We start from the raw sequence: 12,271 nt of genomic DNA on the forward strand, positions 1-12,271 counted from the left end.
GCTGGGGCCAGGGACCACAGAATGCTCAAAAAAAGAGATCAAAGCCCAGCTGGCGGAGAACTTGGGCACGATCACAGCATCAGAAGAACTCCACGGAAGAGCCCCTCAGGAGTGATGTAGCCCGGGGGAAGTCACCTGGCATCAGCAGGCCTGGCTCTCACCCCCTCCTGTGTGGCCTCAGGTAAATCATCCACCTCTCTGAGTTCTGAGGATGATAGTTCTTGCTTCTGGAACTTTTTGAGACCTGGGTGAATTCACACGTAGCCCTCAAGACCCTGCGTGTTTGGACCACCTCCTCGGCACCCCGTGACTTCTCTGACCTCACGTCCCAGTTCTGTCCCTCACTACTCTCCAGCTCCGCCGCCTCCCTGCTCTTCCTCCGAGCCTCCGGCCAGGCTCCCGGAGCGACGCCTTGGCACATGCTCTTCCCTCGTGCTCCCGTGCCCCATCCCCCGCTGCCACCACCTCTGCTCAGATGTCAACGCGTCGGCCGGCGAGGTCTTCACTGGTCACCCTATAGAAAACAGCTGCTCTCTCAGACAGCTTGGCCCCTTCCTCCGCTTCAAGCCAGAGCACCTGCCTCCATCTGACCTATCACGTCTTTTCCTGGTTTATTTATATGTCATCTCTCTTCCCCGCTGGAGTGGAACTGCCACGAGGGACCACGTTCCAGAATCGGGTCCTCCTCATTTTACAGATTGCGGGGGGCGGTGCGCTGTGCTTCCCAGAGGAGTGTTGCTCTGCCCATGTCCCAGGCCAGCAGGTGGCAGAGGCCACATGGGCACTTTTGGGCAGTCGCTCTTCACTGTCCAGGCAGGATCAAGGTAGTTTTTCCCACCATGGCTTAGCCCTCCCCGGTGAGGAGCCTGGCTGCTGGCCAGGAGGTGAGCCCAAGGCCAGGAGACACCACATCCCGAGGGGACCTGCTCCTGACGGTAGGCAGGGCTACGCCCCAGGACCTTCCTTAACTCGGCCCCTCAGCAGAGCCTGGAAGGCCCCTCGAGTCCTGGGCCCTGCTGGTGAGAAAAGGCAGACGAGCACAGTTCCGCCTTTGTGTCTCTCTTCTGAAACGTTCTTATCTCATCTGGGCTGGGAACAAAAGTCCGAGTGTCCTTTGCTGGAGAAGAGATGGGGGGAGGCCTGGGGCGTTGAGAGGCAGGGCAGTGGGGACGGCACCTGCACCCCAGGGTCTTGTGGGGGTTGGGACGGGGATGTCAGACACTGGAGAGGCTTCCTCCCTGGGAGTCGGCCACCCCGGAAATGGCTTCTGGCTCTGGCAGTCTGTACCCCTAGCTTGCCCGAGCCCCACAAGATGCTAACACGGCTGGTCTGGAGACCAAACCTTGAGCACCACGGTGTTGGAGCAACAGACCTTTAGTTTTGGACAAGTAAAGCTCCCTCCAGAGCTGGGCATGGTCATACGACTGGGGTCGGCCCAGGGGAGGAAAGCAACGTCAGGGTCATTTCCTCAAAAGGCGAGGAGCAGGGTGTCCCCTGCCCTTCTGCCCTTCCTACTGCTGGTGGGGAAGCTGAAGCAGCCACCTTAGACTGGCTTAGGTGGCCGAAGGCATTCAGCGAGGGCACTGCCACCTTACACGAACGGCCTGGGCCACCGGGCCACCGGGGCCTATGCTGCTCTGGGACTCCTGGGTCTGACAAGGAGGCCAGGAGAGGACGCGCAGCAGCAGGGGCCGGCAGAGCCCCACCTGGAAGGAGGCCTCTGGTTCCCACCTTTCCCTCTCAAGGCAGAAGGGGTACTGCCGATCGGCGCCTCCACGAGCCGCAAGGCCCCTCCCCGCAGCAGCCACCGGGGCCCCTGGTCCAGCCTTTACCTGCTTTGCTCCTGGAAGCTGCCCTCTGAGAGGCCGGCGTCCTCCCCGGCTCCAGGCGCATCTTCTCCAGATGTTGCTCTAGCACCACGGCGCGCAGCCGCTCCTCCTGCAGCTTCCTCTCTGACTCCAGGAGCCTGCCGTTGCTGTCCTCCACCCTGGCAGGGACGAAGAAGGGCTGCCACATTGCCCGGCAGGCAGGGGCGGCCCCCAGCGCACCTGCTCGGGCTCTCAAAGAGGTGGGCACGCCTTACACTGGCGGTGGTGGGACTTGTTCTTTATTTTTGTTGCGGGAACATAGGAACATGCATTTAAAAATCATATCGTTCTCTCCAAGGCTTAAAATGAAAAAAATCTGCACCCTCCCCACTCCTCCTCGCTCCCCGTTCCTGCTTGCCAGAAGCAACCGCTTCTAACACTTTTAGCTGCTTCTGTGACTATTTACTGCCTTCTTTCCACAGATGCTTTTCTTTTCATGCTGTTAGTTTTTAAGGTTTAAATATAATCTTTTGACTTCCTGCCATGCAACATGAGAATTTAGTTTTATTTCTGTACTCTTCCCTTACCAAATTGAATTGCCCGTCCACTTTCCAATGTGGTTATACTACGATTTTTTTGGCTGAATTAACATGAGGTGGTGTAGTAGTTTTCTATTGCTGCTGTAACAAATCGCCACGAACTTAACAGCTTAAAACGACGCTGATTTATTCTCTCACAGTTCTGTAAGTCAGAGGTTCGGCAGGTTCTGTTGGTTTCTCAGCTCTGAGTTCCAGTGAGCCAGAATCAAGATGCTTGCTGACCTAGGCTCTTACCTGCAGGTTCTGGGGGAGAATCCGCTTCCAGGCTCATTCGGGTCGTGGGAAGAATTCAGCTCCGAATGAAAGACTGAGGTCCCTTTTTCCTGCTTGTTGTTGGCTGAGGCATTCTCTTTTATTTTTCAGGCGAGGCAACCCTTGGTTGACCTCACAGATTGCAAGGACCTCGTCCGCTTACAATCCCTTATTTATCTTTATTTTTTATGTTTTTATTTTTTACGCCTACAGCACCTGGTCTTCCTTGGTGGTGGCATTTTCATCTTTTAGGGGGCCACTTGGCCTCCTCCGTCTTCAAAGCCAGCCAGGTACCCTTATCATGCTTTGAATCTCTCTGGCTTCTGCAGCATCTCCCTGACTGACCCCAGCTGGAGAAATTTCTCTGCTTTTAAGGGCTCAAGTGATTAGATCGGGCCCACCTGGTAATCCAGGATAATCTTCCTATTTTAGGGTCCATAAGGCAAATTACATCTGCAAAGTCGTTCTTGCCATATAAAATAAAGTATTCACAGTCACAACAGCAGAAAGCAAAGGGCATGGGGGACAAAATCTTGTTTACCACAGAAGGTTACATTAGAAACATAACCGTTCTATTTTATTTCTTTAATTGTTTTTTTTTTTTTTTTGTAGTTATTGCTTTCCGTGCATTACTATTATTACTTTCTATGTGCCTGTCATGAATTCATGGGCCTCGAAGGCCCTGTTATTTGATTATTTCATGTGAAGGATTTGTTTAATCTCACTAGGGCTGGGGCTGAGGTCCTTCCTGTGGCTAGGCGTGGCATTTGAGACTTCTGTGACACTAAAGGCTAGGCCAGAAGGCCAGGACTCCCCAAGATTTAACACGGCAAAGTTTACATAGTCATTCAGATTAGAGCGGCAGCCTGGAAATTCAGTGTTGGCAAAAATGATCTTTCTGCTTTGGTAGAGAGTCAAGAAGAAACTGAATAGTGACAATTTTGAGCACTAACAACTACTGACACAGAACTGTGTGCTCACACAGTACACGGCCATGAACTTCTTTAAGCACGTTCCTTGAAACTCTTTGTAAAAGCCAAAAAAACTCAACCTGAAGATCCTTCAACAGGGGAAAGACAAAGTAAGTGGTAACATATTCCTACCATGGAATACGATGGAAAATGAGAGAGTTGCACTGGTCAACCCAGGGGCCGCCAGCTTTGTGTCCACCAGCTAGCCATTTAAATTTAAATGAATGAAAATTAAATAAAATTTAAAATTCTGCTCCTCGGTCACACCAGCCACATTTCAAGTGCTAAATGGCTACTGCTTTGGCCGGCACTGAGAGAGAACGTCTCATCGTCACAGAAAGTTCTACTGGTCAGCACTGCTCTAGAGAGAAAAAAGGAGGAGGCTGTCTATGTATCTGTACGTACGAACGTGGACAGAGCTCCGAGTCACGGGACTGGAGAAAAGGAGCAAGTGCCGCACGGATACATTTAATACCCTTTTGTAAATAACTGGTAAATAAATCAAAGTGGATTAACGACGTGAAGAGAATGTCTGCAATATATTACTAAGTGAAATACATAGCCGGCTATGCAAAATATATGATCTAATTTTAAAATGTGTAACAAGTTAAAAATTAAAAACAAATATTAACGCTAATGTAATCTAGCTGACGAATTAAAATTTAGGACTATGCAGCGGATATTGACTAGTTCGTTATCCGTGGGAGAGGGGCTTTGATTTTTCTATTGCATATTTCAGTAATGCCTGCATTTTGTTTAAGTTTGTATTCCCTTTGTGATGGGGGCAATAGTAAGAGAAAATAACAGCAAACGCCATATAAAACGCTAAGGCACTTTCTGAATTCTTATAAAATTTAGGAACAACCACACTCTGAATTTCTCTCCTTCTCCCCCAAACGTGCCTTCCCCATCTTGGTAACTGTCACCCATCACTCAGGCAGGACCTTGGCCAAAAAACCCGGAGTCACTTGTCACTCTTGCCTTTTCTTTCTTCCTGGCTGCTTCCAGCTTCTAATTCATCAGCAGGCCCTACAGCTTTTCCTCCAAACACGCACAGAGCCAGGTGCTTCTCACTCCTTCCCCGCAGCAGCCTGCCCTTCGATTTCAGGTTCTCCTCAAGACCTCTCAGACCCACTGGTGTTCTGGTTATTCTCTTTTGACCAGTCTTCGTTCTCACGGATTTTTTCTTCTTTATTATTTTCTTCATTAACTGGGCTAACCAACACAGCTAGACCTTCGTTTGGCAATGGCTCTGGGCGTGATTCTAACAGCTCTCCAGCACCGTGTGCATCAACCTCATGAAATTCCAAATATTTGTAGAGATTCGCCTTTTTACTTTGGAACTGATTTTTCATTCTATTTTAAGAGTTAGATCCAATGGCAGTGCGAAGGGATAAATATTAAGCAGTAAAGTCATCGGTGAATGTTTTGATGTTAAAAATTTGCTTTCGTGGGGACTATCATTGTTGGGATGCTGATGAAGAATACTCAGATAAGGGGGTGCCCCTACGCAGGAATTAATTTATACAAATGAGACCAGATCTCTATGAAGACAAACATACTCGGTATTATACATTACGTACATAAGACTATGTACATAATTTGTAAGGAGCTCTTTACAGATGTAAAGAAAAAATAGAAAGAATTCACTAAAAATATGCAATAGTATAAACAGGCAGTTAACAGAAAAGGACATGTAAAAGGTCATAAACATGTGAAAAACATGCTCATCCCCACTTTTGGTTATAGCAAAGTAGATAAAAACAACAATGAGATCTTAGTGTTTCCTTATTGGTCTGGCGAAAATGTTAAAGATTGATAAAACTCAGTATAGGGGAGGGTATGGGGAAATGGTCAATACTTCCTTCACATTATTGGTGGGAATGTAAATTGATTCATTTTAAAAGTGCAATTATCCATTCGTTATTTGTAAACATTTTAAATGTGCATGTTCTCTGATTCAGCAATTCCACTGTTAGAAAGTCATGATGCTGATACACTCCATGAAAATATAAAGATGTATTTAGTGTGAGTCCATCTTTTAATAACGTGTGTCGTTTTTATAACGTGTGTGCATATTTGTTATTTTAATAACATATATGTGCATATTTGTGTATATACGTATACACTTATATGCATGCATACTTTTGGATGTGCAAAGAAAACATTTTGGAAGTTCTAATAGTTCTTTTCTGTGAGGAACGGGAAATTGGGGGCGGAAAAAAGAGGCTTTTTTGCAATAAGTAAGAATACGTTTGTAACAGCGAAACTAATAAAACTTCCAATAGCATGAGGCAGGGGTTTTAATGCCAGTATGAGAGCAGAAGACATAAACTTGGGCTCAGACAAGGCAGCAAGGTGCAAGCGAGTTCTCTGTATAATTCCGGAAGCCTCAAAAGCATGCCTTGTTTCCGATAAGAGGACTGAGACACTGTCCATCTATGAGCCAGGGAAGTGGGAAGGAAGCCCGCAGCCTACCAGGGCCTTGGTGGGGGACAAAAAGTACGGATCGTGAGAAAATTGTGCACAAGCAAAGCGCTCATGTGTTTCGTAAATCCTAAACCAACAAATTCGCATAAAGCACCAACCAGAGACCATTGAAACCCCCAAAGCTCCACAGTAACAAAAGCAGAACCATTCTGTAGAGTATTATCATACCCAAAGAACCCCCACAAGTAAAAAATACACCGAAAACGAAAATACAAACCACCTGGGGAGATAATTCACCATGAGGAGCAGTCAACAGATGCCACTTAGGATGCTCAGTAAAGAAGATAACAGAGCAACTTTCAGGGACTAAGTCAGTTTAAAATTATTAAAAAGAGAAAGGTAAGAAATCTTAGTGAAAAAAAAACCAAATGCTATAAGGAAGAGAACAGGAGGTTTCACGCAAAAAAAGAATGGCTAGAAATGAAGCGATACGGTTATTAAAATGAGTTTCATGGCAAACGCAGTGCAACTGAAGAGATGGAACGAGCGGAAAATAGATCTGAAGAAACCATCCAGTGATCAGCCCAAAATATCGAGAAAGTGTAAGAGTTAGGGACAGAATAAACCAGTGCTAACATATGTTGACTAGGAATTTTAGATGGAAAAAAAACAGAGACGATGGGGAGAGGCACTATAGGGATGGAAGTCCTCAGATCCAAAAGCACACTCGATTCCTAAATAGGAAAAATAAAAGACCTAGACACATCGTAGTGAAACGTCGAAATATCAAGACAAAGAGAAAGCAGCCAGAAGGGACACATGTACCAAGCAACAACATCGATCTGACAGCGCATGTCGTTTAGCAACAGTGGATGATGCTCCAGGACGACGGACCATCTCATAGCCTCCGAGTGCTGAGAAAAAAGACCCGTCTCTCTGGAATTCTGTGCTCAATCAAACTCTCGCTCAAGAGAAAGGCATAACAAAGACCTTTAAAAATAAACAAAGGCTCAGAGCTTGCCATTCGTATGGCCTCACCGAACTAGAGGATGCGGTTCAGTAAGAGAGAGAATGAGCCCAGAAGGAAGACTGACATGCAAGAAGCAACATGTTTTCAAGCAAATGTTGGCAAAAGGAAATGAATATTGACTATTCTTTTTTTTTTTAAGAAGACAAATTCGTAGGGTTCATTTTGGAGGGTTTTACAAAACGTAGAAGAGAAATATGAGAAAATAGTAACATGGAAGTCACAAGCAGGGAAATCAGAGTTAATGCATTGTAAATTCATTCCGTTGCTCAAAGCGATAATGAAGAAACCCACTGACTTTAGACTTCCTGAGTTTTACGTTAAAAGTTAAGGGTAAGCCCTGAGAGGATAGAGATAGAGTGTGTAACCTCTAAACTCGTAGAGAAGAGAAGGAAATAAGACTTGATCCATCCAATACTGTGAAGGAGAAGAATGAAGGGGAAAAAGGACACGAAAAAATCACGGCAAATAGAAAATATTAATTGAGATGATCGATTCGTTTGCAAATATTCCGAAAAAGAAAATGGGTTACACTTTACCGTTAAAACACCAACTCTCATGTGGAATTTAAAAACAAAGCCAACTGTATGCTTTTTCACGAGAGACCTATTTAGTGACTCCCGTCGTGGCGGACTAACCAGACTAGTCCCTCCTGCTGTAAACGACTAGAAAAATGGCCGGTCGAAGAACTATGTTGTCCTCGGACACCGGACATTGGATGCAGGACTTGAGGGAAGAGAAACACATGACAGGAACTCTACCACCGTTTTCAGCCTGAGGCCCCTGTTTGCACAAGGGGGAGCGAGGGGGGATCCCAGGCAGAGCACGGGAGTCTCACTAGGATGCAGACCTGGGGTGGGGGAGTCAGGGGAGGGGTGCTGAGGCAGCTGGGGTTTGTCGGCAGAGTCTGAGAGAGGGGGAAGCTACACAGATCTTTCCCTGGACAGGACTGGGACAGACCTTCCAGAGAAAGAAAGAGACAGACAGTGTGGATCCCTGAGAAAGGAAGGTCCTGTGCTTTGGGGTGAGAAATCCAAGTAGGTTTGGAGGGATCTGAGTGCAGGGGGACCTGGGCCCCTTTTCCTTGTTAAAGTCCAGGGAGAGAGCAACGCCCCAGAAAAGAAAAGGCCAGTGGGCTTGGGAAAGCCTCACAGAGCTCCCCCGTCCCCCAGAATGACCGAGCAGCAGGAGGAACCCCAAAAGGTCAAGGGTGTCGGCTGAGCATCACACGCACGTGGGAGTGAGTACGCCCTTGAATTCCGAGCCCTATGCCTTGCTTGCTTGCCTCGCCCTAAGCCCAGCTCCGTGTGAAGAGGCCGTGGAAGGCGAGACACCATGTGGAGAGAGAGGCCACCCGCGGAGCTTCCAGCTGGACAGGGCCACGTGAGTGGTCCCAGCTGGTGTTATGTGAGGCAGAACCACCCAGGCAACCCACAGAATCGTGAGAAATAATAAACCAGTGTGTTTGAAACTACTGCGTTTGGGGTGGTTTCTTTTGCAGCGATAGATAACTGAGTCACCTTGGTTCGCAAGGCCCCCGAAACTCAGAGGCAACGCAAAGGACATGGGAGAGAAAGCCTGGGGAGAGTATGTTTCTCCCAGCTGCTCGACTGGAGGCTGGTGCTATTGTTATGTTTCAGTTATAGGAAAAGAATTCCTATATTCCTAATTTTCTCATATACCTGAGTATGTCTGAAATTCAGATCCTCTATGGGAAAAGGAAAGAATGAAAGCTGACCACTCTCACGGCCGGGGAGCAGCCATCTGTTGACCACTTCCCGGTGGCCCTAACTCCTTCTGTGCTAATGGCTCTCCTTTCTTGTCTTTGGCAAACTGCCCCTCCTGCATCTGTGAGCACCTGGCGGTCCCTCCAGTCAAGGTGCCTGGCCTGTGTCCAGGGAGGGACATATGGGCAACCCAGGCCGGCCAGACCTTCTCTCCCGCAACCCACTGGCACTAGGACCGAAAGCCACTGGGCCTGTGCCATTCCAGTGACCCAGGGGAGACCATCCAAGGGCTCCTGCTACCAAGATTCATGGGCCTGCTTTAGCTTCTCTCCTGCTCTGTGCCTCGAGGTCTGCCAGAACCTTCCGAACATCTGCCTTTCCCTTCACTTAGCCAGAATTGGCTTCTATCGTCCATCACCAAAGAGCCCGGACAGACATGTGATATGGGCTGTTAGGGCAGAAACTCAGTGGCGTCCTTTGTATCTTCCCTGTGGAGGTCACATGGTTAGGCCACGTGATGGCCTGGGCACCTGCGTTTCTTGCCAAAAGGGTCACTTGAGTGAGGAGCACTGACTTATCTGGATGGAAATCTGTCAACAACCCCTCGGAGAAAACTGTGCCTCCTGGTCTGCTGCCTCAGGCCACGCGCTCCCCTCCCCCACCCCAGAGAAGTCTCAGCTCCCCAGTCATCAGCCACCTTCTTCGTCTTTGTAATTCCAGACTCTCTAGCCCAGTCTTCTTCCCACCAAACCCTCCAGTGGCGCCGAGTGCAGCGCCATGCTCACCATAGATCTGAATTATTGGTGGGTTAATCTGACTGATTTAACTACTCCAGAGAATCTCTCCTCCGAGACTCCCACCTCATGTCCACATGCATGCACTGGTCCCATTGGGGGCATGTAGGACAGGGCAAACCACAAGTGTGACAATAGTGCCCCAAGGTTGTGGGACAGGAGCGCTGGGAGCCAAACTCTCAGTAAGGGGAGCCCAGTCATGGACGAGGCCTGGTCCCGTCTAAGGGGGATGCCCCGTGCCAGGCGTCCACCCCCAGCTCACGCAGGCCCATGGAGGGTTTCCCCGGACGTCACGTGTTACCGTTTCTGCAGGACAGTGACAAACTCGGTGAGCCGGTCGCGTTCCACCTTGGTGGCCTGCCACAGAGCCTTGAACTCTGTTACCTGTGCCTGCCAGCCTTTTTGTTCTGGGGAGTCCACAAACCTGGGGACCAGAGTGGGAGATCAGAGGTCATTTGAGGACTTACCTGAAGACATACTTATCCCTGTGATGGTGGGAGACACTGGAAGGACATTCGGGGGTCCTCAGAAATGGCCAGAGAGAAGGAAGTCAATCTAGTCCCTCCTGGCCCTCCTCTGGCTTCTCCTCAGCCCGCCGACCCTGTTCCTGCCAAAGTCTCTAGGCCTCATAGAGTGGCTCCAAAGCCAGACTCCAGCAGGGCTAAAGCCATATCAGCACCTCTGTCCATCCAATCCCTGTGGGGGCCTGGCCTTAGCCTGGCTGCTATAGCGGTTCGCTTTTGGGGACCTGGGGTGCCCTGAGTACCTGTGCGGCCTGCTGCAGGGAACCTGGACACTCGGCTTTGAGACTCATCTGTTTTCTGCAGCCCTGATGCAGCCCGTCGCTGCTCCCCTTGTGACCACTGGGCCTGCCTACCAGCTCCTCACCTGCTGGCTGGGGGCTGGACCCCAGATACCCCAGGTACCCGGAGCCCATGTGCGAGTCTCAAGCTGCTCTCTGCTTTGCCCTCACCTTTCCCTGTGAGACCCTGGTGACCTTGGCCTTGCTCTTCCAGCACTGAAGGACACAGGCACACAAGCCCAGAGGCTGATGGCTCCGTGGTCCTGAGCAGGTCTCTTCCCCTCTGCACAGGGATGGGGCTGGTTGAGATGGGCTCTCAGGACTGCAGACTCCTAAATGCACTACTCTAAGGCCTTGCTGCTCAGAGTGTGGTCTCTGAGTCGGCGGCTGGGGCATCGCCTTCCAGCTTGTTGAAAATGTGGGACCCCAGTCTTTGGCCCAGAGCTGCCGAATCAGAACCCGCATCTAACCTGGAGATCCCAGGCGATCTGTGTGTGCACTGCAGTTGGGAAAACCCCACTCTAGTCAGCTCTGTGATCTTGTGTTGGGGGGAGCAGCCTCAGGAGGAGGAAGGTGACTCCCTCACTCTGCCCTTCTCCCCGGCTCCCCATCAGAGTCCCCACGCCAGCCCTGATAGACACACTCTCTGGGGTCACTCCCGCCCTACGAGGCCTGTCCTGTCACTGATGAGATGGGGCTGCGGGCTCCAGGAGGTCAGGGCCTGCACGGTGTCGGGCTCAGTAAATGTCTGTGTTTTGTGGAAGAAACAAGCTTGAGAACGAGCAGTCTGGGCAGCCCAGGAGGACGCCAGTTCCCGCATCCCTGTGGAGTGCAAAGGTCACAGACACATAGGCCTGCAAGGGACCTGGAGGGGTCACCTGGTCCATCTCCCTGCTCCTGCTACCGTGACTAAAACCTCGGACAGACAGAGCTGGTTGTGAGGACAAGTGTGGCACCAGCTCAGAGTTGGCCCACGACCCTCGTGCCTTTCGTCTCCGGGCTGATGGGGATGGCAGCTGCAGGGCTGGCGTTGGTCCCTGGTCCCTGTGCTGCCGCATGTCAGGCCAGAAGTTTCTCAGGCACGGGGAGGACGAATTTGCCCGGAGCCACACAGCAAGTCAAAGGTGGGACTGGTCCCACTCAGAGGCCCCGACCGGAACCTGAGCTGATCCGCCTGAGAGGTCGGGGTGGGGGGCTGACAGCGGGAGCATGGCTCCAGGGGACAGTGGGCAGGGCTCAGGACAGGGCTCCGAGGCAGGACAAAGCCACCCTTTGTCTGTGAGCTGGCAGGAAGAACAAAGGGCCCATTTTAGCCCGAAGGCTTCATTGGGGCCAGAGAGCTGAGGGATATCGGTGCCTTAAAATGGGAACGCATATGACATGAAATTCTCCCCCTGGAGACGGATTCTCAGTGGACAAGAAGAGATGGGGGAAGGCGCTGGGCCCTGGGCCCTGGGCGGCTCCTCACGCGACCTCTGAGGTAGCAGAAACACTAGACCGTGAGTCAGCGGCCAAGGCCCTAGTTCTGAAGCCACCTGCTCTGTCGCCTTGGACAAGGCACTGGGCCTCCCTGACCCTCCATGTCCTGATGTAACTTCAAAAGAGGCCATGGACTTGGCCTGGCCTTGGTTTTCCCTCCTTTCCATGGGATGGCAACATGGGCTGAGCGCTCGAGGATGGGGAGGGGACCGTGCTGACCCGGGTTCTTACCTGGGCGAGGCCCCTTGAGGGCTGGGCAGGGAAGGCCATGTGAGAGCGGACTCCACGAGCGTGTGGCCCAGGCTGGTCACAGAGCTGCGTGGAGGCAGAAGGGGCACGTCACCATGGGGAGGGAGTTGGGAGGGAGGCCAGGGCCAGCAGG

At 50.6% G+C, this 12,271-nt stretch overlaps 1 protein-coding gene across 1 annotated transcript in view; it reads right to left on the reverse strand.

The window, feature by feature from the left end:
• Nucleotides 1-12,271, reverse strand: part of CCDC13 (coiled-coil domain containing 13) — a 43,658-nt gene that overhangs the window by 1,265 nt on the left and 30,122 nt on the right. The window contains exons 12-14 of the mRNA XM_006914827.3: nt 12,121-12,204; nt 9,910-10,032; nt 1,833-1,987 (exon numbers count right to left, since the gene is read on the reverse strand). Of these exons, the coding sequence (XP_006914889.1) occupies nt 1,833-1,987; nt 9,910-10,032; nt 12,121-12,204 (362 nt within the window). The remainder of the gene's footprint in view (nt 1-1,832; nt 1,988-9,909; nt 10,033-12,120; nt 12,205-12,271) is intronic.

The sequence above is a fragment of the Pteropus alecto genome, unplaced genomic scaffold, assembly GCF_000325575.1.
Source record: "Pteropus alecto unplaced genomic scaffold, ASM32557v1 scaffold156, whole genome shotgun sequence".
NCBI classification, from domain to species: domain Eukaryota; kingdom Metazoa; phylum Chordata; class Mammalia; order Chiroptera; family Pteropodidae; genus Pteropus; species Pteropus alecto.